This window comes from Antedon bifida, chromosome 11, assembly GCF_963402885.1.
Source record: "Antedon bifida chromosome 11, ecAntBifi1.1, whole genome shotgun sequence".
In the NCBI taxonomy this organism is placed as follows: domain Eukaryota; kingdom Metazoa; phylum Echinodermata; class Crinoidea; order Comatulida; family Antedonidae; genus Antedon; species Antedon bifida.
The window spans coordinates 5,553,431-5,579,068 of NC_136236.1; the positions used below are offsets into that span (position 1 = coordinate 5,553,431).

At 33.8% G+C, this 25,638-nt stretch overlaps 4 protein-coding genes across 5 annotated transcripts in view; all 4 read right to left on the reverse strand.

Moving 5' to 3' along the window:
- LOC144856385 (caveolin-1-like) overlaps nt 1–3,401 on the reverse strand; it is a 237,281-nt gene extending 233,880 nt beyond the window's left edge. The window contains exons 1-2 of one of the 2 annotated variants that reach the window (XR_013614917.1): nt 3,254–3,401; nt 2,101–2,486 (exon numbers count right to left, since the gene is read on the reverse strand). Coding sequence is in view for 1 of the 2 variants with exons in the window: in XM_078714384.1 (XP_078570510.1) it covers nt 2,154–2,486; nt 3,254–3,316 (396 nt within the window). In the remaining variant the exon portion in view is untranslated. Of the gene's footprint in view, nt 1–1,561; nt 2,487–3,253 lie in introns of those variants that run through there. The other variant, XM_078714384.1, reaches the window with a different exon arrangement.
- A 3,569-nt stretch (nt 3,402–6,970) lies between these two features.
- LOC144856386 (caveolin-1-like) lies at nt 6,971–9,032 on the reverse strand. Its single transcript, XM_078714385.1, has 2 exons — nt 8,849–9,032; nt 6,971–8,343 (listed from the first exon to the last, which is right to left on the reverse strand). Exons 1-2 carry the CDS (start codon nt 8,909–8,911, stop codon nt 8,011–8,013), a joined length of 396 nt encoding a protein of 131 aa, XP_078570511.1. The 5' UTR covers nt 8,912–9,032; the 3' UTR covers nt 6,971–8,010.
- Nucleotides 9,033–10,508: 1,476 nt separating this feature from the next.
- LOC144856368 (aminoacylase-1-like) lies at nt 10,509–21,146 on the reverse strand. The gene is made up of 15 exons (XM_078714364.1): nt 20,890–21,146; nt 19,302–19,366; nt 17,986–18,090; nt 17,516–17,587; nt 16,886–16,908; nt 16,452–16,528; nt 16,272–16,361; nt 15,827–15,883; nt 15,316–15,389; nt 15,074–15,123; nt 14,377–14,452; nt 14,111–14,191; nt 13,345–13,413; nt 13,036–13,115; nt 10,509–12,272 (listed from the first exon to the last, which is right to left on the reverse strand). The coding sequence occupies exons 1-15, from the start codon at nt 21,017–21,019 to the stop codon at nt 12,044–12,046; spliced, it is 1,278 nt and encodes a 425-aa protein (XP_078570490.1). The 5' UTR covers nt 21,020–21,146; the 3' UTR covers nt 10,509–12,043.
- Nucleotides 21,147–24,133: 2,987 nt separating this feature from the next.
- On the reverse strand, nt 24,134–25,638 carry LOC144856224 (uncharacterized). The gene is made up of 3 exons (XM_078714175.1): nt 25,297–25,638; nt 24,785–24,943; nt 24,134–24,589 (listed from the first exon to the last, which is right to left on the reverse strand). The coding sequence occupies exons 1-3, from the start codon at nt 25,363–25,365 to the stop codon at nt 24,134–24,136; spliced, it is 684 nt and encodes a 227-aa protein (XP_078570301.1). The 5' UTR covers nt 25,366–25,638.

A 25,638-nucleotide genomic window follows, 5' to 3' on the forward strand; every position in this document is an offset into this window, starting at 1 on the left:
ATTCTCCTATTTAGGCCTATATTAGGCCTAATAATAGTTTACTCATGGAGAGACACACAGGCGCGATCAGCCTAAAATGTCTCAAGATCAAGGTATGCGACAAACAAATTGAAATTTAGATAAACGACTTGCCTAACAGATGATGAAAACACCATTAGGCCTATGTTTTAGTTTTGTCTTATAGCAATATCAGAAAAAAATAACCCCGCCAAAAAATATAGTAGGCCTAGTGATTAACCCGCGTACACCCTACTTGGTGGTCGTGTTGTAATTGTATTGTAGTCGAGGCAACTCCTCAATTTGTTTCAGTTAATTGATTGGGAGAACCCTGGCTAGTTAGCTTTGTGAAAAGGAACACAGGGGAGACAATTAATTTCTTAAGCCCATTGTTATAATCGAGTTGTAACAGTTCCGTTGCTACAACACCGTTGCTATAGCCTTTTGTTTTCCTAGAGATACGATCAACAGTGTGAATACGTTGCTAAAGTAAAAGAAATCGACCAGAGAAATAGTTACAATTATGGATGAATGAAGCTGTACAATAACAGGTGAAAACAACACTTAACACGGTGATCCTGACGTAGAAAAAGTTTCATGAACTCTACGACGCCGAAAGACAGGTCGATTTCAAATAACACTACGCTACTATGTTTTTTTTAAGAACCATTCTGTGATAAATTTCGGACAATTATAAGAGAAAAAATAGAAAAAAAGATTGAATTTGTAACAATTATAACATTGTTTTGTTATTAAATCAAGAATAATTATTTTTCAAAACAAAATAAAGAAGTAATAATAGATAAATAAAAGCACTGGACTGCGGCCATGTCAAAGAAGAAAAATAATATATTTAAAAACCGTTATAACACAGTATTTTATAACTTCAAAGGCAAATTACTGAAAAAATGACAATGGTGTGGGTATCAGTAGGGGGATCTCAATGGAGATACAAAAAAAAAGCGAAAAGCTAAATCAAAACGATAACTTTATATAAATACTTTTCTTGAATTTGTTTTTGTCATATTGTTTAGGCTTAAATATAACAGCTGACAACCAGAAAGTATTTAATTTATTTTATTTTCCCATTCTTTCGCTATTGTTGCACAGTAAAAAGAGAAAGTTTTATGTTGATGACTATGATGATGATAATAATAATTCAGAAAATAATACACGATTGATATTCATATAAATGCATTAATTCATTATGTTCATTTATTTCAATATTGCAAAATACAATTCTGCTAACAACCCCATGGGCTTAATAATGACACAAGTGTATATCTTATACAAAACTTATGACCCTGTGAAGACATTCATCGTCTGTAAAAAGAAATATCTGTCTACAATATCAAACTTTATGTTACAAAAAATGTATGGACATGATGATGTCATATCACTAACATATCTGGGATATCGCTACCATATTTGGGCATATACCATTTTTTTGTCAAAATAGTGTAGACAGAGCTTTAGTCGTAAATTATAGATAACTTATCAACTTCATAACAAAATTCCAATTAGAAGGCAAACTCGTTGAAAGAAAAAAAGAGAAAAAAATGATAAGTTTCGGAACTTCTTGGTTGGACCAAAGTTTAAATTTTGGTTCTAAAATATCTATTAATCTACAAAAATATACTTTTCTGAATCTTATTTTTTAAAGCTACTCTCTGATACTGAGTATTAGTGTAATTCAAATTATGATAGTGTATTTGGGGAGGTAAGTTTTAAAATACAAATTAATACTTTGATTTTCAATTAACTATAAAATATTGTTTTTAATAATTATAGAATATAGAAAGTTAATTAACTTATTATTTTTTTATTAGAAATCATAACACTATTATTCTAATTAATTAATTAAGCATAAGTAACCACGACGAATTGTTATGGCGCATTTGCATAGAAAATTAGGATGTGATGGAAGTACCAGTTGAACATTCTATACCTGTTGTCATTTCGTTGCATTTATTTAAGTTAAGTTTAAATTAATCAGTTTTTCAACTTTTAATTCAAGTCCTTAATACCGTGTGCATTGTCTATTGAAAACTTTCTCGGGCATGTTTTAGTATTGACTGTTTGAGATAACTGGAACTGGAATACTGAATTGAAGAAGATAGGCCCATTCCTCCATGATAGGCCTAATAGAGCCGTTATCAAGCGTTCGTAACCCGTATATCACTGAAACATCTTCCGCACGCCTCAAAGCACGGATCGCAACATGTCCTCACACAAGCTCCATATATGATCTTGATAGACTTCAACCAGACCATGTACATACTGATGCATGGAGTGATAACCCAGATGTGAAGAAACGAGAGGTAGGCAAACTCACATCCCCAGAAGAAGGCATAAGGAACTCCGTAACAAAGTGCGAATAAAGTGTAGGCGATGTCTCTAGAGCAGGTAAAGCATTTGTGAGCTAGCTTCCATACACACTGCGGACTGTGGATACCATCTGGTTCAGCAATTACGTCTTCAAATCCAACCTAATAAAAAATAGATAATATCAGTCATTACGTTTAAACAGATTTAAGATTTTAATAGAACACTGGTAGAAATGCAAATGTAATCGAAATATTATATTTTGTTTTTAATTTCATTGATGAACACTGGTTTTCATAATAATTTAGATTTTGGCTGATGTACACAAACAATAATTCTCTAAATTATTTAAAATGTCACAATGTGCATAGGTATTTTATTTATTGATCTCTTACAATTGTATAATGATCATATCTTTTAAATAAATGGGACACTTAATAATTATAATTTTACAGACTGTTTGCAAAAAAATATATTAAAAGAGTAAAAACAGCAACTTCGGTTGCAAAGTAAGGTTATTATTAAAATGATGTGAAAACAGTGATATATAAGCCTAATATAAGAGAGTGAATCTTATAAAAATAAATAAACATGTGGAAGTAATCACAATCTTCAAAGACAGCATGAAGAGGTACGATATATGTGTATATGTTGCTAAGTTAAATCATTTTTTTTAAATCAGGTATTCTGGTGCAAAGTTGTGGAATGATCCCAGATGATTTAATGTAGTTTAACAAAAACTAAATTAGAAAAAAGATTAAGATATTTATTGCTATGTTTATAAAAGAGAATTATATATTTGAGAGAAAACAAAATGTATTTATACATTAAGTTTAGAAAGGTTGCCCTTATAGATTCAACTATTTTTCAACGTTTTCAAATGGGAAACAAATTATCATCATTAAATAAAGATAAATTATCTAGAACTTACCTGGACATGAGAATTAATGCTGCTTGGGTCTCTGTTGACCATGTCAATCTCTCCTGGTTCCATTTTGAAGGTATATCTACTTCTACGTGAAATATGATTATATAATTATTCGGGGAGCTAAGCCGATTCTGATGTTGAGGTTGCAAAATCGTCTTGCGTGTGTTCTTAAATCAACCAGCATTGTAACTATGCTCGCGGTGACAAATCGATGGAACATTCCATTAATTGAAAATTAAAAACCATGGAGGCTTATTCTTGTAGGGCATACAATAAAATACGGTAAACATGTTTTATTGATATGATTTGATGTCTTTAAAATTCTAGCCAAAAAACGACGAAAAATTATTATTTTAAACGTTTCTTTGAAAACAGTGTTGAAAAACAATTAATCGAACCGACTAGATTCACACGTTAGCTGCGATACAATCTTGTACGTTGTTATGGTTACCTATTATGCTTACAAATTACCGGCCACTTATGTATTCAATCAGTGGAAACTTATACATTAATTTCAACCTATCATTTGTACACTATTTTGCAATTACTGTCGATGATAAATGCCTAACCGCATTAAAGTTGTTAAAAAGACAGAACTAAATATGTTGATTTAAACTAACACAATTATAAAGGATGACTTTATTGACCTACAGGAAAAGACCAGCCAAAAAACTTGAACGTTTAAAAACACAATAGGGTCATAACCCCATTAAGTGTACACCGCTGGGGCTCGCCGTATACAGTTTTAAAACATCTCCTTTCGGTCCCTTAACGGAAAGTGTTTATTTAATAGAAGTGTCCCTTTAATAGGAGTGTCCTTTTAATAGGAGTGTCCCTTTAATAGAAGTGTCCATTTAATAGGAGTGTTCCTTTAATAAAAGTGTTCTTTTAATAGGAGTGTCTCTTTATTAGAAGTGTCCCTTTAATAGGGGTATCCTTAAATAGGAGTGTCCCTTTAATAGGGGTATCCTTTAATAGGAATGTCCCTTTAATAGGGGTATCCTTTAATAGGAGTGTCCCTTTAATAGGAGTGTCCATTTAATAGGGGTATCCTTTAATAGGAGTGTCCCTTTAATAGGGGTATCCTTTAATAGGAGTGTCCCTTTAATAGGAGTGTCCCTTTAATAGGAGTGTCCCTTTAATAGGAGTGTCCCTTTAATAGGAGTGTCCCTTTAATAGGAGTGTCCCTTTAATAGGAGTGTGCAAATGTACTGTAACTAGATAAGAAATAAATATTATAAATCCAAATTAATCACGTAATGTAAAAAAGAAATATTTATTTAAATGAATTAATTAAGTTTTGCCAACGTCTTGATGCATCTCAAATAAATCAAGTGTAATATCAGCATGTAACCACACGCAATCATAATAATAAAAAAACATTACAGAGAATAACATTCCAACAGCCTGGAAGAAATGTTGATATTCAGGACCCTCTTAAATGACAATAAAATACACATTAACAATAATTTAATTAAAAGATACAAAGACAAATTCCTGAAAAGATAACAATGATGTGGCTGCATCTCAATGGAGATACAAAATAAAATAAGCTTCAGCAAAAAGCATCAGCTGTATTATTTGATTTAATTATAAGATATATAAAAAGATAATCCTAATAGAATGAGTGGAGGCGAATAATATTAATCATTTTAGTAAACTATGATATATGTAATCAAATTGTATGTGTTTTTTGAACCCGATAATTTTGTCAAGGTTGTTCGATTCTTACAAGTTATGCTAATCTTGCTTCGCTTTATGTTTTGAGGCACTTGGACACATACTTACTATCTGTACGTAGAAAAAAATCATCTATTTATATTCAGTTTCCACGACTACCATTATCAATCGATATTATACTACGCTAATCCTATTATTACTGTAGACAATAATATGCCCATTCAGTCTTACCATTCTATTGTGAACATTTCCGAGTATCACAATCATTATGGGTAGGGTGAGATAAAAAGTAGTTGTAACGCAACTAGGCGTTTTACTTATTAAAAACGCGTTATGCAATTCTGTGTAAAACGCAATAATAGTGTTTGAGGGTTACCATAGTGAAGAAAGTGTAAAATCGTAAACATTATTGTGAAAGGCTGCGACGTGCTGAAAATACAAGAAGTAGTTGTAACGGATCTAGGCGTTTTACTTATTAAATTGGGTTTTGCAATTCTGTGTAAAACGCAATAATAGTGTTTGGGGGTTACCATAGTGAAGAAAGTGTAAAATTGTAAACATTATTGTGAAAGGCTGCGACGTGCTGAAAATACAAAAAGTAGTTGTAACGCAACTAAGCGTTTTACTTATTAAAAACGGGTTTTGCAATTCTGTGTAAAACGCAATAATAGTGTTTGGGGGTTACCATAGTGAAGAAAGTGTAAAATTGTAAACATTATTTGTGAAAGGCTGCGACGTGTTGAAAACACTCGACCTTGCCAGAAATGCTGTGAACTTTTTAAATAATAATATTGATCGAATGTTTAATGTTAAAAATAAGTCAATTAATTCAATGAACGTCTTTATTAAGACATAATGAAGGAGCGTAGATGATGCATATGCCTTTCATATTTAGGTTTAACACACGATGACGAGTATTTTGATTTACAATTTCATTTCGTTATTATTATCAACTTTACCTTTTAAAAAATATATTAAAGATGTATTGTCCCTCTGAAAAATAATTTTAATGTCTCATAATAGTTATCCACTTTGACCAAAATTTTGATCTAAACAAAATTTATTTACCTGAAAAAACTGAAATTTAAAGCAAAAAATTGTCACTATTGGGTGCCAGCCAATGGGTTTTTGGTTGAATTTAACCATTTATTTTGTCATTTTATAAGTGAAAACATTATTTGTTTCCGTTTTTTTTCTACTGAAGTTATTAACTTTATTAAAACTACAAAATAACCTATTCAAAGTCTGATTTAATTAATCTCCATTTTTTGGGGGGACACTACATCTTTAAGAGTAGGCCCGCAGTTTTAATTTACTTGGTAAAACAATACGTGGATATTCAACACATTTGATTTTTCTCCTTCTTTTTATACGATTGGGCTGGTTGAAATTAGCCATATTAAATTAGCGCATTTACATGGATTTTTTTTTATAGTTATACTCGCAGATAATCGCAGGTCCGCTTACGAAACAGAGATTCAACGATTAAAGCTAACTTTTACACTCTTTCTGTTTCACGGAATGGAAGACGGCGTCGTATGTTAAATAATAAAAAATCATTATAGATAATTGAACGAAATACTCGATTAACATCGAAGAATTCATTGACATCGAATTAATGTTGTTTTCATTCGTTTGAGTCGATATAAAGTCTTGATGATTTAGATTTTTTTGACCATATTTAATGAGGGTGCAATTGCTGATCATTAGGGACCCTCAGAGAGGCAAACATATACACAAGATGCTCTACATAAACAAAGTCTTATTACAAGTCTTTGGGAGTGGAGTTGTTTTGTCCATAGAAAAAAATCCTGACATGTGACGGGACTTGAACCCACGACCCTTGGAGTCAAACATCATAATCACCAAGCTACAACTCGACTCCGTGGAAATATGTGGCAGATATGTGGTAGATATGTATATATAATATAAATTCGCCAAGGCATACATACACAAGCGAGACAGAACACAAAGAACACCATATGCATCTTGTTTACATTTAATGTATTAATTATTTATTCATTTTTTAATATCAATTCTATAAAACAAAAATATCAAATGTCTATTAGGTTAAGAAATATATTATTCTAAGGAAAATATACAAACACAATGCCTATAAAATACACAACTTAATACGAGTTTCTAGGACATATATTTAATCATTTAAATAAATATGAGAACAATGTACTTTTAATATCGTACAGTAACATGGCAACTAAAGGAGACAACGATATTGGCAATGAGAAGTAAAAAAAACGATATTACAATGATTAACGTGGTATTTAGTTTAAACATTACAAAACAAAATATTTATATAAAACCCGCATCAATATTCGAAAATTATATAAACCAATGTTTTCCTCTTCGAATAAACAGGTATTCACACGTGCACAAATCTTGCAAATGTAACATATGAAATATAAGAAATGCTTACATGGTGTGTGTACGTGCGAATCGGGTATAAAAATAAAACTAAAATAAAGCATACAGTATGTGTAATATTAGTTTGACCAGTGAATAGTAAAATAATCAATTTCACTATTCAACAGTAAAGCCAATCGAAAAGATCGAATCAGGAAGGCATGGGGGAGAATACATCTCTCACTTAAATAACATTCAGGAATGTTAACTCTGTGGATCGAGATTCGAGGTAGTATACTTGCAATAAAGATATGTATTGGAAAATTGTTTGGCAAGCACGGCTATGATTTATTACCGGAAGATAACATTTTGTGTCATATAGTGATTAAAAAATTATGCTTTTTTTTTCATTTTTCAACAAAAGGTTATCTAGCTACGTAATCACTTTACTGGGTGGTTCAATGGGCATATCAGCGAGCCAGATGAATTACTTAGTAATGGTACATGGTTTTTATCCACTGAAATGTCACTTAAAAACATAAACTTAACTACGGTATCGATGTAGGCCACTAGGCCTAAGTGTTCAACATTTTCTGCTGATGGAAGGTAGATAGACAACCACGGTTTGCGCTAGAGTTTGGAGAATTACCGGGCAAGTGTTGGCTTAGCTACAGTAGGAACGGAGAATATTGAATCAGTTATGTCTGGTTAAACAGTCATCATGCGTTCGTGACCCGTATGTCGCTAAAACATCTCCCGAAAGCTTCGAAGCACGGATCGCAACATGTCCTCACACAAGCTCCATAGATGATCTTGATAGACTTCAACCAGACCATGTACATACTAATGCATGGAGTGATGACCCAGATGTGAAGAAACGAGAGGTAGGCAAACTGACATCCCCAGAAGAAGGCATAAGGAACTCCGTAACAAAGTGCGAATAAAGTGTAGGCGATGTCTCTGGAGCAGGTAAAGCATTTGTGAGCGAGCTTCCATACACACTGCGGACTGTGGACACCGTCTGGTTCAGCAAGTACGTCTTCAAATCCAACCTAATAAAAACAAATTATATAATAATTTAAATCTGAAGAAATTGGTAATTATGTTTACATACATAAGATACCTATAATATAGGAAACGAATCGTTGTATACTAGTCAGAATAATAGTTTGCCATATGCATCATGCACGTTTTCGGCTTCTCGGACATTAAAAACTATATAACATTTTCATGTTTCATTTTCCAATTTAAAATCATTATTTAATCTTACTGAAACAGTATTGGTAATGAATTGATAGCGGCACAATTTAATTCTCGAGGGAACCTTTCTGGCCATTCACACAAAATCTCACTGTATACTACATGTAGGTCTAATTACATAGATAGTTTATAATGAATATATAATTATCATTATTATTAACAGACGAAATAGCAACCAAACATTAAACTATAACGTATTGCTGAAAAGCAAAAATGACAGGGCAGGTGGTCGTTGCTAAGCAGATTTTATTTTATAGTTTACCATAGCAACGTTAAACTGAATTGTAAATATCTTACCTGGACATGAGCGTTGATACTGCTCGGGTCTCTGTTGACCATATCAATTTCACCTGGATCCATTTTGTTACTTTCTTTTTCACGTTACAAAAATTGAAACTTAAAGTAAACACTCGTTTTTCCGGGAGTTGATACTTGTTGATGTATCAATGTTCAGCGTTGATATAGTTATGCCATAAACAAAAATGTGTTTCTTTGTAACTACGTTTGCGATGAAAGAATCGATGGAAGATTCCATTAATCTGGAATCAAAGAATTAACCTCGAACAGCTCAGCTTTGCACTTTCAAAACGTAATATTGTTTTTATTAATGAAAATACAGTAGACAAATTGTTGGAAAAAAAATCAATACTTTCTAATCGTTTCTTAAAATGTTAAAACATTTTTCTTATTTAAAAAAATAATCGAACAGATCTAGGCAGACCTCATAGTATGCTGTAGTTCCAATTCAATGCTTTGTGTTGCCATGGTGAACAATTGTCAAAATAAACACGTGTGTTCTGAATCGGTTAATCCCTTGCTTAATCAATCGTATATAAATTATTTTGTCAAGTACTGTACTATGAAAATGTGAAATCCAGGTAGATTTAGGTTCCGATTTTTTGCATGATTTACTTTTTTGTAAAAAAAACAATCTTGCTTAAATAAAAACTCATAGAGAAGATACTAATTAGATTTAGGTTCTTATTTTTTTTCTAATTTCAATTTATTTACTTTTTTGTAAACAAACAAAATCTTTTCTAAAATAAAAAGATATAGGAACCCTTGACAACAGCCAGTACCAACGACCAATCAACACATAACACAATAAATTTACTTTCGTTACAACTTGACGACAAACGAGTTTTTAATAGTGAGAAGCCAATGTATAAAATCCAAGAGAAAGGGGATATAAAGGGACCCTATTCTACTACAGTTACTGCAGTAACTATATTGTGTTTACTACTGTTTATGCATGGAGTATACTCCACGATTTATGACAGTATTTAGCCAGCTTGACAACACACTGTTTATTGCAGAGACTGCCTCGTAAACTATGATCAATTTAATACAAATCTTTTTTTTAAACCATATTTAATGAGGGTGATCCAACCAGCAATTGCTGATCATTTTGAGACCCTCAGGTAAGGCAATGAGAGTAGAGCGTCTTGCCTAATGATGTAATCAGTATGGTACAGATAACCTCGAATCCATGCCTATGACATGCTAGTCCGATATTATCATTACACCATCACTCTCCGGTATATACAGCACCCGCCGCTATTTCTAGACGGTCTCCCATCTAGAACGCGACCGGGCCCAACGTTGCTTGACTTCGGTGATCTAAATAGTTTCATAAACTATGGAGTATTTCAGTTTGAAAAACTTATTATTTTCTGTCGGTTCATTTTTTCTTTCCTTCTACTCGTTGTTCTACTAGAAACCGAAAAGTTCTTCGAATTTTACCAAACGTTTTCAGTATGTGGGCCCGGTCCCATTTATATTGTTTTTGTACAATTAGCACAAAAAGTCGGAAAGGGGTAGGGGTTAAATAGCTTTAGTAGACATTGATATCAATATCAATAAACGTTCATTATTTTTATTCATTCATTTATTCAAATTTTTCTTTATAAAAAAAAATATCCCTTTTTACACTAAGAATCTTTCATTATGTATATTGCATTTAATTAACTGACAGTAATATTTCAATTAAAACTATTTTCATAATGCCTGTTTTCCACATGGCGAATTTATTCGTGCCAATCGACATTCGTGACCTCTCATTGGTTGCGCAATTGTGTCAATAGATAGATATACGAACACGCATGCGTAGAAACTAAAGTTATCATTGGCATGAATCAATGTATTAAATCATTAAGTATATTATTTCAATTCTAAAATATTGCATTTTTTTAAAATTACAAAATAAATTTGTTAATATTGAGTATACACCAACAATGAATGCCTCATGGATGGATTGAATAATATCCCTATGATTTCATATTATACTGTATTTGTTTGTTTATTATACAAATATGGTTTAATATTATATACACTGTTAGTGTATTTGTAATTTTCAATATTATTTACATTTCCAACAAATATATTTAATTAATTTACCAATGAAAGTACTCATATTGTTGTGTACTGTATCATCATAATAAACATTTCAAAACAATGGTAGCGTCACCAAGAAAGCAAATGCTTGTGTCAGATACCCATAACATTATTACTGTCAATTATGATAAGGTAAATTATAGGTAAAATATGGGTTAATAGCAAATTTATTTAATTTTTCTTACTTGCAAGTTGCATTGAAACATGTTGAAAGCAAACATATTTTTGCTACACCACATGTCTATTAAGCCCTGTTTCCACACAGGCCAACAAATTATGCAGAAAATCCTTTATATATAAATTTGCCAACTTTTTAAACTCTGAAGACAATCAGAATACACTACAGTTACTGTGTCTTTATATAAAAAAAAAATTATATGTCAACTAAAATAAAAGTTGAACTTATATTTGTAATTAAAATGTTATATCGTTTACACATTTGCACAGCGAATAAACACTAGTAAAGGAAGGTTTAATATTAATATAATAGCCTTATGTTGTGAAACCTCTAAGTGCTGAACATTATTACCCCAGACAATTTTTCCTGATCAAACACGTATGGAAACATACTCCCATAATGCAGCTAGTAATCAGTGCAAAGTTGTGTCTTGATCTAACCAGGTTCCCATTTATACACCTGGGTGGAGAGAGGCAAACGCAAGTAAAGTATCTTGCCTAAGGATACAAGCAATGCGGCAAGAGTTGGATTCGAACCTCGATCTCACGATCAGTAGTCGAATGTCCAACACACTGTGCCACACGCCCTTACAGGTGACACCTTGCGGGTGACACCATGTGTTTCGAAAAAGAAATAAAGAATCGTTGTTAAGCTCTGATTACACTATCAAACTAGTTTGACAAAGACGTGTGATGTACCAACATATGTTTGTGATATGCCCAAATATGGCATCATCATGTCCATATATGGGCACATCACATTTTTTTTGTCACATAAAGTTTGATAGTACAGACAGAGCTTTACGCTACAGTCATCTTCTGAAGAAAGAAAAGTTGTAGCATAATAACCAATTACTTTATTTCATTTTGAAAACACACAGTGTCCCGGTAACCTAACGTTACTAAAATATTCTCAATATCTTAGTTTCTTTCATTCTCAAGTGGCGAAACCATTGCCAGCTCAGAAATGATGTTTTCATATATTTTAATCCCTTTAAGGAATATCTCCTCATTGAGAAACTCGTTGTGATCGTGTAAAAGAATCGGCGTGTTATTCATTGGTGAGAAACCGAGACAAGGAAAACCAGCGGCTCGTAGATAACGGCTGTCAGTCGCAGCTGGAAAAATCTCTGTTTCCAACTTCATGTTCCTTAAAAAATATTAAACATTTATACTCTTAAAGTAATAAAAACCATTTTACATACACTGTAAAAGTGATTTTAAATAAGACAAAAAATGTTGCCATTTAAAGTCACATATTGTCACAAATTACAAACAGTTTATGCCTTGTTTGAACAAAATGGCTTTACTATTTGTTTTTTTTTTTTGCACTGCAACGTGTTCACACACAGTAGATTGTCATAGAATGGGGTTCATTTCCACTATACAACCGACATGATTATGTAATTGGTTAACACTGCTATACATCAGTGCTTTTGACTCTGCTATAACTCTGATGCGTTTCAGATGTACAGTACATCCAATGTATCTTTAGGTTTCATAATGAAATTCCCACAAAAACAAGTGTTTTTTAAAACACTTAAAAGTGCAATTCAATTAATTTGACAAGCGTGGAATGTCTAAACTATCGATTGTCATCGTTCAACTCGCTTGCATAATTGCGCTTACATCCTATAGTAGTAGTAATTTGTCTTGTTTATTTTATTTTTTTTGTATGTAATTTTTACTTTCTATGGACCAGAGATTCCGAAATAAAAGATTGAATGAATAAATGAATATTTGAATGGTGGTGGTGTATTAGGATGCTCTAACTTAGGGGCTGGGCTTATGGAATGTACGATTGTCTAATAGGTGATTTTTTTATGTATTTGAGTTGTAGCTGGAGATAAATGGGCCAATGTTGGTTTATCCAGGTAAGCTTGGCACAAAATAGACAAATAATTAATACTTACATGTTATCACAAGCCTTGCTAAAGGCCCTCCACCATGGACTCTCTTCATTTACTGATGTTACATTTTGACATGTATGTTTCTATATTCATCCAAATAAAGAAAATTTAAACTATATAAATATGTATCTTTTCTTTACAGAATATTATAATTATTGACAATTGACGGTTTGGCTTATTATTAGAGTTCTACCAAAAACAAAACGCTCCCAATTCTGTCAGATTACCCATTATGGGAACATTTATTTGGTTAGATTTTAATACTGATACCATGTTTCACAACAAAATTAAATATTCATCGTATTTATTCACCTGTATATATTCAATGCGTACACCTTCACCAGCGTCCTCTACCCACTTGTTCATTTTCTTCTCAAATTCCTAAAAAAAGAATATATATAAAAATCTGCTGTATAATTTTTTTTTCTAAATGTATTAAGCAAGTTGAGCAAGCTTCATGAGTGAGTCTTAGCCTAGATGAGTTGGCCTCTGGTTGAGTGAGTCTCACAACACATTAAGTGAGTCCCAAGCTGGATGAGTGAGCCTCGGCATGCTAGATAGGAGAATCTCAAAACATATGAGTGAGTCTCATTCTAGATGAGTTGGCCTCAAGCTGGATGAGCAAGCCTCAAACAGGATGAGTGAGCCTCACATCAGATGAGTTAGTCCGAAGCTGGATGAGTGAGCCTCATTATGCTAGATAGGTGAATCTCCCAACATATGAGTGAGTCTCATTCTAGATGAGTTGGCCTCAAGCTGGATGAGCAAGCCTCAAACAGGATGAGTGAGCCTCACATCAGATGAGTTAGTCCGAAGCTGGATGAGTGAGCCTCGTTATGCTAGATAGGTGAATCTCACAACATATGAGGGAGTCTCATTCTAGATGAGTTGGCCTCAAGCTGGATGAGCAGGCCTCAAACAGGATGAGTGAGTCTCAAACAGGATGAGTTAGTCTCACACCAGATGAGTTATCCTCACACCAGATGAGTTTTAGCCTCACATCAGATGAGTTAACCTCACACCAGATGAGCGAGTCTCAAACTACATGAGAACTATTTTATTAATTTGTAATACCTACCTCAAGATCAACTGACGGTGGGATACGAATATCAAATGTTGCTTTAAACTGTTGCGGTACTACATTACAAGCCTCGCCGCCCTAATAAAAAAAAAGATAAAATATTTTATTTATTTCAATAACATACAGTACAAATATAGATAAAAAAGAAACAAAAACCGTAATTGGCGGTAGGCCTAAGTGGATTGTACGTATGTGTTCTGCTGGACCGCAGCATTTGTTGCTATAAAGTGCTATCTTAAATTCGACAGAGACACAAATCTTACCTCAAGAACGGTTAAATTTACTGTGGTAACGTCGCCCAAAGTCTTACATGTCTTTGGTGTTTTAACAGATTCAAGTCTAAAAATAACAATACAAAGCAAGTCTTTGTTTATTTTATTACTAAAAATATATTCATTTCATAATATTCATAACTTAACATATAAAGTACATCTCCTTTAAATGTTAAGCAAGTCCTTGAATTATATTGGTGATGTAGCATAATTGATTTGCCTAGGCTTTAAAGGACAACTTGACCGAGGACCATATTTTAACAATGTATTAGGGATGTATATATGATTTCAGAGATTAAGGATATCACCGCACGCACTCGACGTACAACCATCGCTGTAAATTGCTGTGACGTCACAGGTGCATCGCAAAATTTACGTAATGAGTTTTCTGGCAAAGTCTGGCAAATCGCGAACATTTCTAGTAAACACTTTGTAAATAAATCGTAAAAAATAAAAATGTTGATTTTTTTTTATTGTTCCTTTTGCTTATCTGGACCCATTAAGTAGATTTTGGGATGCACCTATGACGTCACAGCAATTTACGGCGGCAGCTGTATGGCTAGGGCGTGCGGCGATATCCTTAATCTCGCAATTGTTCTGAAATCATATGTACATCCCTAATACGTTGTAAAAATTAGGTCCTCGGCGGTCAAGTTGTCCTTTAAAATAAACTATCTCTAAAGAGTACCTTGCTTTCTCCTCCTCCCGAAAACCAAGAAAAGAGTTGAGGACTTTTTGCTGCAATAAAACAAAAGGCAAATTATTACCGTAAAAAAAATTAGATCTGACCCACCTTTGATTCAAACCTCCCATATTTATATACTATGCATTGTACTAACAAGCAACTTCTCTAGCATGGCCACTCCCAATACAATAATTTGTTTTTAAATATAGAAATTTTAAAAAAACATGTAAAAAGTTGATACAAACCAATTTTTCTGCAGCAGTATTCTCTATGAACCTTGACCCATGACCCACCTTTCCAGTACAGATGACATTGATCCCTAAACAATGAAAGAAATATAAAAAAATACAACAAATTTACATATGTGTATGTTTGTAATCAATTTTAGTAGAACCTCTATTAAGGGAACACATTTGGGACACTAAACACATAAAACTAAAGCTTACCACTATTATGGTGACACCCCAAGTAAAGTAGACACTTTGATGTATAAAAAGGTGGTCCCTTAATAGGGGTTTGGATTTATAATGTATAGTTCCTCTCTTGTTTCTATAGATGTCCCCTGAATAGAGTTGTCTAAAAGGAAAGGTTCTACCATATGTGTTACTTGCGTAGCTAATGTGTCTATTTAAATTAATATGTATATTTTACTACACAGGTTGAAGGTATATAAATTAATTATTCATGTTAAGATTGCGAAAGCGCTAATGTTCACTAAATAAATACTAAAGCAGCAACTAAACAAATCAAACTTACACCATGGATTTCTCTCCCCATAGAACACAGTAAACGCATCAGTAGGATTCGCAAGCCCTAAAAACATATACAAATGATTTGAATAATAATAGCAATTAACTACAGTAAAACCTCTATTAAGGGGACACCTTCAGGACCCAATAAAGTATATGCATAATAGGGTCACCTTTTGACCTTGAAATTGAGAAGAATTGAAAATTTAGCAAGAAAACTGTCAAGCCAAGGCATATATTTTTTTATATTATTATTTATTATATTATTAATAATTATTATAATTATTATTATTAATTATTTAGTCTTTTTTTTTGTTTTTGCGATGGAAAAATAATATGGTTATTTATAATAATATTGAATCAACCATTTTTGTATTAAAAAATATATAAGTTTCCCTTTAATAGGGATGTCCCAAAGAGAGGGGACAGGGGTGTGGATTCCCTATATTCACCTTCATCCAAAGCAAATCCTAAATTGAGTTCCTTGAAATCGTCTAGTTTCATAAAATCGTCCATTCCATGCACTCCGCCAATTTCCTCATCTGAAAGTGCAAAATACATTCGTTTGTTAATTGCTTATTTCATAAAACATAGAAATTCACTAATAAAGTTGAAGTTTTGTCATAGCTTACCAGGGACAAAGGTCATATGGATCGTCCTGCGAAAGTTTTTTCCAGAACTTTTTAGATTGCGAATAGCTTCTATATATCTAAATAATGTGAAAATGACATAAATAAATAAGATCTTTTGAAAATGTGAAGACTAAAGCTCTGTCTACACTATCAAACTTTAATTTTAAAATGTCATATCACTACCATATTTAAGCATATCACTACCACATTTGGGCACGTCACACTTTTTTGATAGTGTAGACGGACCTTAAAGAGTACTACCAAGGACTTATAACTGTTACCAGGATAGGAAGTTCAAGATAAGCAAAATAATAAGCAAACAAATGCAGGCACAAAACTCAGCTGAAATGTTATTACCGAGTCACATATACTGTACTACTACTGTACACAAAAAAAATACAAATATAAACGATAATTTAAATAGCTATACTTACTGAATCAAAACTGATTTCATATCCTACAAGGAAAAAAAACATAAAATATTAATAAAACATTTATTTCTAATATTAAAAATCTTGTCAATTGTATGCAATGTAACACATTGTGAGGTGAGTCGCAAAATCATAGCTATAAAATCAGCACATGTTCAAAGAGTGTTTAAAGAGTATGAACATAAATAAAACTTGAGGTCCAGTGTACACATCTGGCTCATGTGTACAGAGTAAATGGAACTACTAGGGTGGGTGCGATGCAACACAGTAGATACATGATAAGCAGTAGTGTAAACACAGTTTATGTAATTAAATTGACATTTTGGTGAATTATTACAAAAAAACTGTGTATGGGCACGTTGGAAGTTATGCTATAAATAAATGCGTTTATGGTTTGAGTTGTGGTGCTCTTGGACAGTGTTGAGTGGGTAATGTTTGTGAGGTGTCTGACATCATGGGATTTGTTAGAGGGCCAGTCACAATCCTCCTGGTACCTCTTTCAGAATAGTACAGTAGATAAGTTCATCTAGTCCACTGCACTTTGAGACAATTATTGTATAAAATGTAATTGTATAAAGCACAATATACAAATCTAAATCAATTAATGTGAGAATACATTTGTTTATGCACTACCTGAGTACCACGTCCATATATATCCCCATTGTCCATCTTTTTACCCTCAAATGCATCACACATCCAGCTTTCCTAGATACAAAATAAAATAATATCATTGACCACTAAATTATAAAAGCACTCCGAAATTGAGTACTTGTCAAAATAATATCAGGGAAAACTATATTTGGAGAGAGAGGGGTCACTAGTTGATATTTCGGTCCATGTTAAATGAATACAGAGGGCGTGCTATTTAATATCTCATGGAAGATACAGGTAAGTCAGATTTTATTACAAGTTTTTGTGACATGACCAATATATCAATTTTATCTGAAAATCAATAGACATGTTCTGTTATTGTTACTATTATTATTATTATATACCTTAACACCCAAACATTCAGGACGATAACTTCAGTTAAAAAACAAAGCAAGTACTATACTTTAAGTAGTAAAATTCTGAGTTTAATGAACAAATTTAATTACGCTTACTGGATACACTGGGACAACATCTGTATGTGAGTTTAAAACTACACTTTTAAGCAATGGATCTGTGCCCACCCATGTTATAACAACAACCTCTCTACCTGGATGAACCTGTAAACATAGAAAATATGTATAGTCAATATATAATAATTAGTAATAACATTACATAAATAGAATATTGATGAGTGCAATGGTACAAATAATTTCATGAGGTGAAAATATAATAATTTCATCTTTCACCAAATGATATTAGTTCATAACATATATAACTAGAAAGCCGCTCCGAGAGTCAATATATAATAATTAGTAATAAAATTATATAATAGGATATTGATGAGCGCAATGGTACAAATAATTTCATGAGGTGAAAATAGAATAATTTCATTTTTCAAATGATATTAGTTTTATAACATATATGATTACAAAAAAAATGTACCATTGTACGAATATAAAACATTATTTGTTTTATACCAGACATACTTTTTTTAAGAAGAGCAGGCCTTGTCTTTTAAGGCAAGCGAGTGTGATCACTCACCTAACACACTCCTAAACTGCCCTTGAGATTTACAACACGCTTAATTTGGTAAACTTCTGCACACAAAAAAAAAAACAGCATACCTACAGCATCCATGAATGTATTGAGGAGTGCAATTTGTAGCACACCTATAATTTTCAAAAGACAAGGGCTGGAAGAGGCTACAGTAGGTCAAGGCTTAATTAAACCATACAAGCAATTTGAACGCAGATTATGCCTACTAATAGATGGCACGACACAACAGGTTGATTTTCGAATGCATGGTCTATAGCCTCATGTTGGACATTATAATTGCTCACTGTAGTGTGTAACAACAATGAAGAACCACATAATACAATTTTTTTTTTACCATATTTAATGAGGGTGATTCATCCAGCAATTGCTGATCATTAAGGGACCCTCAGAGGTTCACAAGACAAACATATACACAAGATGCTCTACATAAACAAAGTCTTATTACAAGTGTTTGGGAGTGGAGTTGTAATTTTATCCTTAGAAAAAATCCTGACATGTGACGAGAATTGAACCCAGGAGTGGTAGCCAAGCATCATAACCACCAAGCCACAACTTCACTGGCTGATTGTAATTGCATCACGCATACAGTATACTGATTACTGAAAAATTGCACTATTCATGATGTAAAGAGTTTTAATTGAATATCATGTGACCAACAATCTTTCAATCAAATGGCAAGAATTTAGGTGTGTTAATATAATAGTTAATACATATAATAATTAAATAGAGTTTTTTCAGGACTCGAATTGTTGGAAGTCTTGAAATACTGTACCTCAATTACTTTGCATGGAAGTTGCAGTTCACCTGCCATACGTTGTAGAAATTTAATTGCTCCATCTAAAAGAAACAGTAATAAAATTAGAACATAATAAATACATATTTTATGTTTATTACATAACACTAGGCTTGTGTATTATAAGTACAGTCAGGCCTGAGTACAGTAGTCGTTATTTATAAATAATATAAAAACACTGGAAGTACCTATTAAGGTTTACTGAACCAGAAGCATAAGGTCATTATTTATAAATAATTACCTACTGTATAACCAGCCAGTGTACCTAGTCATTTATAATAGACTTAAATGATACTTCTGGTAATTATTTATAAATAATGACTTTCAACAGTTATACGGTAAACTCATAGAGATAATATTAAGCAAAGGGTTAGAGGGCTTACTACTAAACTGTGGTGGAAGTGAATGTGAATATTTATATGGAGAAGTTCTCTACAAGATGGCCTCTGGGCTTCATCGACAATCTTTAAACAGATTATTAATAATTATGACAATTTGTATGCGAGAATGGTTTTAGAATACACGAGAGCAGTGATTACGCTTTTTCGACTCTTAGCTCCCTTGCGCCCAAAAGAATGAATACGCATGCCTAGTGAAATTGCTGTGTCTGACTGATTTTGACACAGATGGACGCATTTCGCGATTCAAATGAATTGGAGTTGACGATCTAGCATTCAGTCGATTTTTAACTTCAACGCAGAGATTTCGGGGCCTGTGAAATCTTCGCGCTTGAATTCACTTGAGTTGCTCCTTGCTTGCGCAACTTTTCAAGCTTCGCGTGCAAATATTGAGACAGTGTACACCAGCCTAAATTATCCTCGACTCCTGTCCTTTCGCACGGCAAAGTGTGCGATTATCTCTTAAATTAAACCGACCTAGGTCTGGCCCAAACATCTTGTCATATAGAATAGGCCTAGGCCTATTATTTGGTTCAGGGACGATTCGGCCCTGAGACGATTCGGCCCGGGACTATTCGGCCCACTTTTGGTGGGACGATTCGGCCCACTTTTGGGCCGAAACATCCCACTTTGTGGGCCGAAACGTCTCACTTTAGACCAAATTCATATTCATTTATTTTATTTATCAAGTTTTTAAAGGTGTTTAACAATCCGTATTTTATTGATATTGACAAAGTTGATATAATATATATAATAAATTACTAAAAAAACGTAATTTTATATTCAATTTATTACTTCGAAAACCTTGTATGTTTATTTCGTGCATTCGCCAAGCGGCCAACAGAGGGCGTAACTTGTTTACATCGTTCGCGTGACTAAAAAATGATTATTTTCGACAATGTTTTCAAAATGTTTGCTTTATTGCATCTTTATCCCTAGTAGTGCAACCCCATAGTCTCTCTGAAAATAAAGTTTGGGAAAAAAAGCTTATTTTATGCTTATAAATGCATATCAAAGCCGATAAATGTAAGTGTGCCGAATCGTCTCAGGGCCGAATCGTCCCGGGGCGAATAGTCCCGGGGCGAATCGTCCCAGGGCCGAATCGTCCCGGGCCGAATCGTCTCAGGGCCGAATCGTCCCGTTACCTATTATTTAAGGCTAGGGCCTACCATAGTCTGGTTCTGGTTGAACAGTTTTAAGACGGAGCACTTCTCTAAAATTTGTTACAGAAGCTTCTTCTGTCTTAATTTTCTTTGTAACAACATGTTTATGATCCGGGATCCTCCGTTGATTATTCATTTTCTACAGACAGGCCGCAGCACATAAAGCTAGGCCTAGGCCTAGCACACAAAGTCACATGCGCCTCGAATGATCAGGGCCGGGAGAGAGAGAGTGAGAGAGAGGCGCACATGCAATTTGGTATGTTTTATATATCTGACCTCTGACCTGCATCATGCAAGATAACTTCCGTCTTAATCATTTAAACCGCACCAAAGAATATATATTCTTTGACCGCACCCATAAAAGAGGCACTCCATTGACGTCCAATCTGAAATACACCCCATATGAATCAAAGAAAAACATTCTGGTCAAGAAGAAAGACGAACTCCATATACGTAGTACCGTAGGTAGTTAGATGATCTATCGGATGCTAGTCAAGTCGCCCCATCGCAAAGTCGCCCCATACAAAGTCGCCCCTTACACAGTCGCCCCATCGCAAAGTCGCCCCAAAACAAAGTCGCCCCGACACAGTCGCCCCATCGCAAAGTCGCCCCATCGCAAAGTCGCCCCAACGCAAAGTCGCCCCATCGCAAAGTCGCCCCATCACAAAGTCGCCCTATCGCAAAGTCGCCCCAAAACGTTAAAAAATAGTTTACAAGTGCGTAAAATGTCGCAATGATACACAAAATAACACGGAACGTGTATGCATAAAAGGGGAAGCCCCGCCATGTAGTCTCAGGTTACACAATCGGCACGCACCCCCATCATCAGAGAGGAAACCCCGACTAATCACTCCGCGGTCGCACTAACGTGCTAGCTTACCAGAGGGAAACCCCCGTAATTACTCCGCCGTTGTCGCACTACAACGCACCATCTGAAGATGGGGAAACCCCGCCGGAGTTTTACGATGATATCAGTCGCGTTCGAAATCGGTCGCGTTTAATTTTGGTCGCGATAAAATGATGTTATACGATCTAGATTATTTTTACTTTGGTCGATGAATATTTATTATTATTATTAGGCCTATATTAATAATTGATTTTTGTTTTTATTTTACAGGTCAGTATGATGAGAAAGATGTGTGCCTTAAAAAATGACAATTTGTAAACATAGTTTAAGATTATAGTATTATCCAGCATAATGTCATTTAACAGTACATAATTATTTAAATGTGAAATATTTTATAGGAAACGTAGGCTGCGTCTGTGTCTTTTATTTTATATGCAACAAATTACGTAAAACAATTTATTTATAAACATTCAGTTTACTATTATATACATAGTATTACAATGAACATTCTAAGCCTGGAAAGGCAATCCCATCATTATATCCATTATAAAATTGCATCATATCACCACTATATGTCGTAAATGATGACGTACGTGTACGTGCGTGTGTGTATTCGTCGTACGTCCGTGTACGTATTATTCCGTGCCTCTTCACTGTCTTGTTTAATTTAAAATTAAATAAACACCCGATATGAGGATATTTATTAGGCATGATAATTAGAATGTTCTATAACCAAAAGGGTTGAAAAGAATTTCTTCAGTAAAATGATCATTGTGCTGTTGAATAAAAGGCGACTCGCCATCTGAAACATTCTCTGAAACCAATCGGAGCTGCGCCTTCTGGTATCTGTTTCCTCACAGCTGCTACGTCTTTCTGCTGACCGTCGGGGATTCCCCTTTTTAAAAAACACGCACACGATACTGTACGATGGTTATTCCATGGTCAAAATGTAGCGTTTTGAATTTTACAAAAATACCTGCATGTAAAACAATCATATCGGTGATGAAATTTTTTTTTTTTTTTCTTCATTTTGAAAAGTCATTATAAAATTAAGACACATAACTTGTCAATAAATGCAAAATGATCAATAAGTAGCCTATAACACTCATTGTCTTACAACACTGTTATTGTTTTAACTACTGTAAATCTATACGAAGGCCTACTACACATTTATTATATTATCCTAAAAATGAGCTGGTATCCACGCGTAGGTTGAAGAAAGATTCGTAATAGTGGCTCTGGTAACTAATTTTAAAATCATATTAAATTAACATTTTCGAAACTATAAATCAGGGATAATCTTTTTAGAACTTTCAAACAAGGGACTATTTCTTTAATGATTTTTAAAAAGCACATCACTCCATTAAAACCTGTAAAATAAAAATTAAAACACAAATTATGTATATAATAGGATAAACATTATAATGTATATACGACATTTACTTTAGCGCGACCAAAGTAACAACGCAATCGATATCAAACGCAACCGACTACAGCGTACTACTAGCGGCGGCGCTTCATAATCATACCGAAATAAAACCGTGGGCGACTTTGCGTTGGGGCGACTTTGCGTTGGGGCGACTTTGTAATGGGGCGACTTTGCGATGGGGCGACTGTGCCGGGGCGACTTTGTTTTGGGGCGACTTTGCGATGGGGCGACTTTGTATTGGGCGACTTTGTATGAGGCGACTTTGCGATGGGGCGACTTGACTGGATCCCGATCTATCATCAGGCCTAAATAATATTGGTTTATTTATTTTGGTATTTGTATGGCGCGCGACAATCTAAGCCTTGGACTTTCGTTAGTGTTTGCGGATCACGGGCATTTTAGGTACCGGGCTTTTTTATAGGGTTATTCCATTCGAAAAAATAGGGGTGCATTGTGTATTAATCGTGGATTGTATTTAACTAACAGTTGACCCAGAACAGACTGGTGACGTTTTGAATGTTCCACTTTAGCTACGGGGGAGGTAAGTTAGTGTACAGTGTATTACACAACACACAATTAATTGATACTAACGACAATGTTATTTTTATTCTCTTCTACAGGTCATTTCACATTTCTTTTACCACAGTTGTTTTGATGTATGGTTAAAGTGAATTATTTATTTAAGTAAATTAATAATAGAACTTAAACTTAGCTTTGTAAAAAATCAAAAACAATAACAGTTAAAGTATTCAAAATTGTTTTATTCTCAAAATAATTAAGTAAATTTAAATAAGTAAACGTAAAATATAAATGTTTATTCTCAATCGTTTAACTAACTTTAACAATGTTTTTGTTCCTAAATTCTTCAAATAATTAGAAAAGTAAATTAGAAACTTTAACTTAAAATAAAAATTTTATTCTGAATCTTTTAACTATTAACAATGTTTTTATTTATTTTTATGCTTAAACTAAACTTAGGCCTGTGGATACATTTCAGCGATATGCGCTAATATAGTGTCAAATGCGGTCTCTAAATTCTTGCCGTGTTCCTCTCGCCACATAAATTCGTCCAGGTATTCGCCTAGCCATTCTCGTTTCACTCCTCTCATATTCTTGAATTTAGATTTCGCTTTACACCAGTATGATTCGATGTTTTGGGTGTGTGTCCCATCTACGGGGTTGACGAAGTGGCGGGAGTGGTTGACGGTGCGGTGACTCTCAATTGTTGGTATTTCCGCAACACGGCGATATGCAGCCCACTGGTCCGAATGAATGATGGTTCCAGGTAGAGTCTTTGCCTCGATGATTGGTAACAGTGTTGCAGCAGATCTGTCGGGTACAATTTCCATGTGTCCCTTTGCTGGCGTTGTGGTCGTGTCTACTAGTCCAAACACCCAGACTTCTTCGGCTGGTGCACGGCCTCTACCATTCTGAAAGATAAATAATAAAAACCCATATAAATACACATAGAAAAATTAAATTAAAAAAAGGGAAGCTGTTGGTTAAAATCATAGTTAAGGAGCTGGAGAAAAGATATGCCAAAGAGTAAGCATGTCACATAATAATTATGTCAAGTCAATGTTAAAATAAAAAGGAGACATAATAAAAATAAATGCAATAGTTACCTTACGAGAGTGGCTGAAGCAGCTCTCATCAATTTGGACAACAACTCCAGGTCCACCAAGAAGAGTCGGCGTGTCGATGAGTTTTCGAGAGCAGACATCTCGCAGGTACCGAAATTGCTGTATTACCTGTTTCGGCTTTAGTCCTGTGAGTACCGTAGTCTAAAAGAGAAGAGTATAATTTAATACATAAGAATTATTTTAGTAATATTACAGGGGTATAATCACGATTTTTTGTTATGAGCTGTACAAACTGCAGGATAAAACATTGTAATAAAGGACTGTCACAAAAATATTTATCATACCAAATTAATCACAAGAGTAGATCGTTTTTGGTAACATTGTAGTGGGCATGATTGAAATGGCAGGAGAGACAAGAGTGTAATTTAATACATAAGAATGAGTAGATGTTCGTTTTGGTAACATGACAATGGACATAAAATGGCAGGATAGACAAAATAATGAATGGAAGAAATGTTAGTAGCCTAATTCACCAAAAAAAAAACAGTACGTACTTGCTTTACTGGTATATCAAGTGACCAAAAATACACCAACTGTAGCCATTGATCCATAAGTAATTTCATCCCAGATAGAAAAGTTCCCTGTCGCAAAGAAACAGTGCGGCGGCATCTATGGCATCGCCAGGTCAAGCCATCAGAACCTATAAAAAATTGTTTGAATTAGTAATTTTTTAATATAAATAGATCAACAACATATATTTAAAATATTACAATATACCGTATGACATGCTCGGTAGCAAGTAAAATAACAAACATTGATCCTTTTACTAACATTTAAAGTGCTACTTCTTAAACAACCTACTTATTAAATAGCAAAGTATCAAAATATCATCACAA

Coding starts and splice junctions, on each gene's coding strand:
- LOC144856386 (XM_078714385.1), bottom strand. CDS start 8,911: ATGGATCCAGGTGAAATTGATATGGTCAACAGAGACCCGAGCAGTATC. Junction 8,344..8,848: donor GTATCAACGCTCATGTCCAG/GTAAGATATTTA, acceptor TGTTTTTATTAG/GTTGGATTTGAAGACGTACT.
- LOC144856368 (XM_078714364.1), bottom strand. CDS start 21,019: ATGAATAATCAACGGAGGATCCCGGATCATAAACATGTTGTTACAAAG. Junction 17,588..17,985: donor ATGTTGTCCCAGTGTATCCA/GTAAGCGTAATT, acceptor TTTTGTATCTAG/GAAAGCTGGATGTGTGATGC. Junction 12,273..13,035: donor AGCAAGGCTTGTGATAACAT/GTAAGTATTAAT, acceptor ATATTTTTTAAG/GAACATGAAGTTGGAAACAG.
- LOC144856224 (XM_078714175.1), bottom strand. CDS start 25,365: ATGAAATTACTTATGGATCAATGGCTACAGTTGGTGTATTTTTGGTCA. Junction 24,944..25,296: donor TTGATATACCAGTAAAGCAA/GTACGTACTGTT, acceptor CTTCTCTTTTAG/ACTACGGTACTCACAGGACT. Junction 24,590..24,784: donor GCTTCAGCCACTCTCGTAAG/GTAACTATTGCA, acceptor TTTATCTTTCAG/AATGGTAGAGGCCGTGCACC.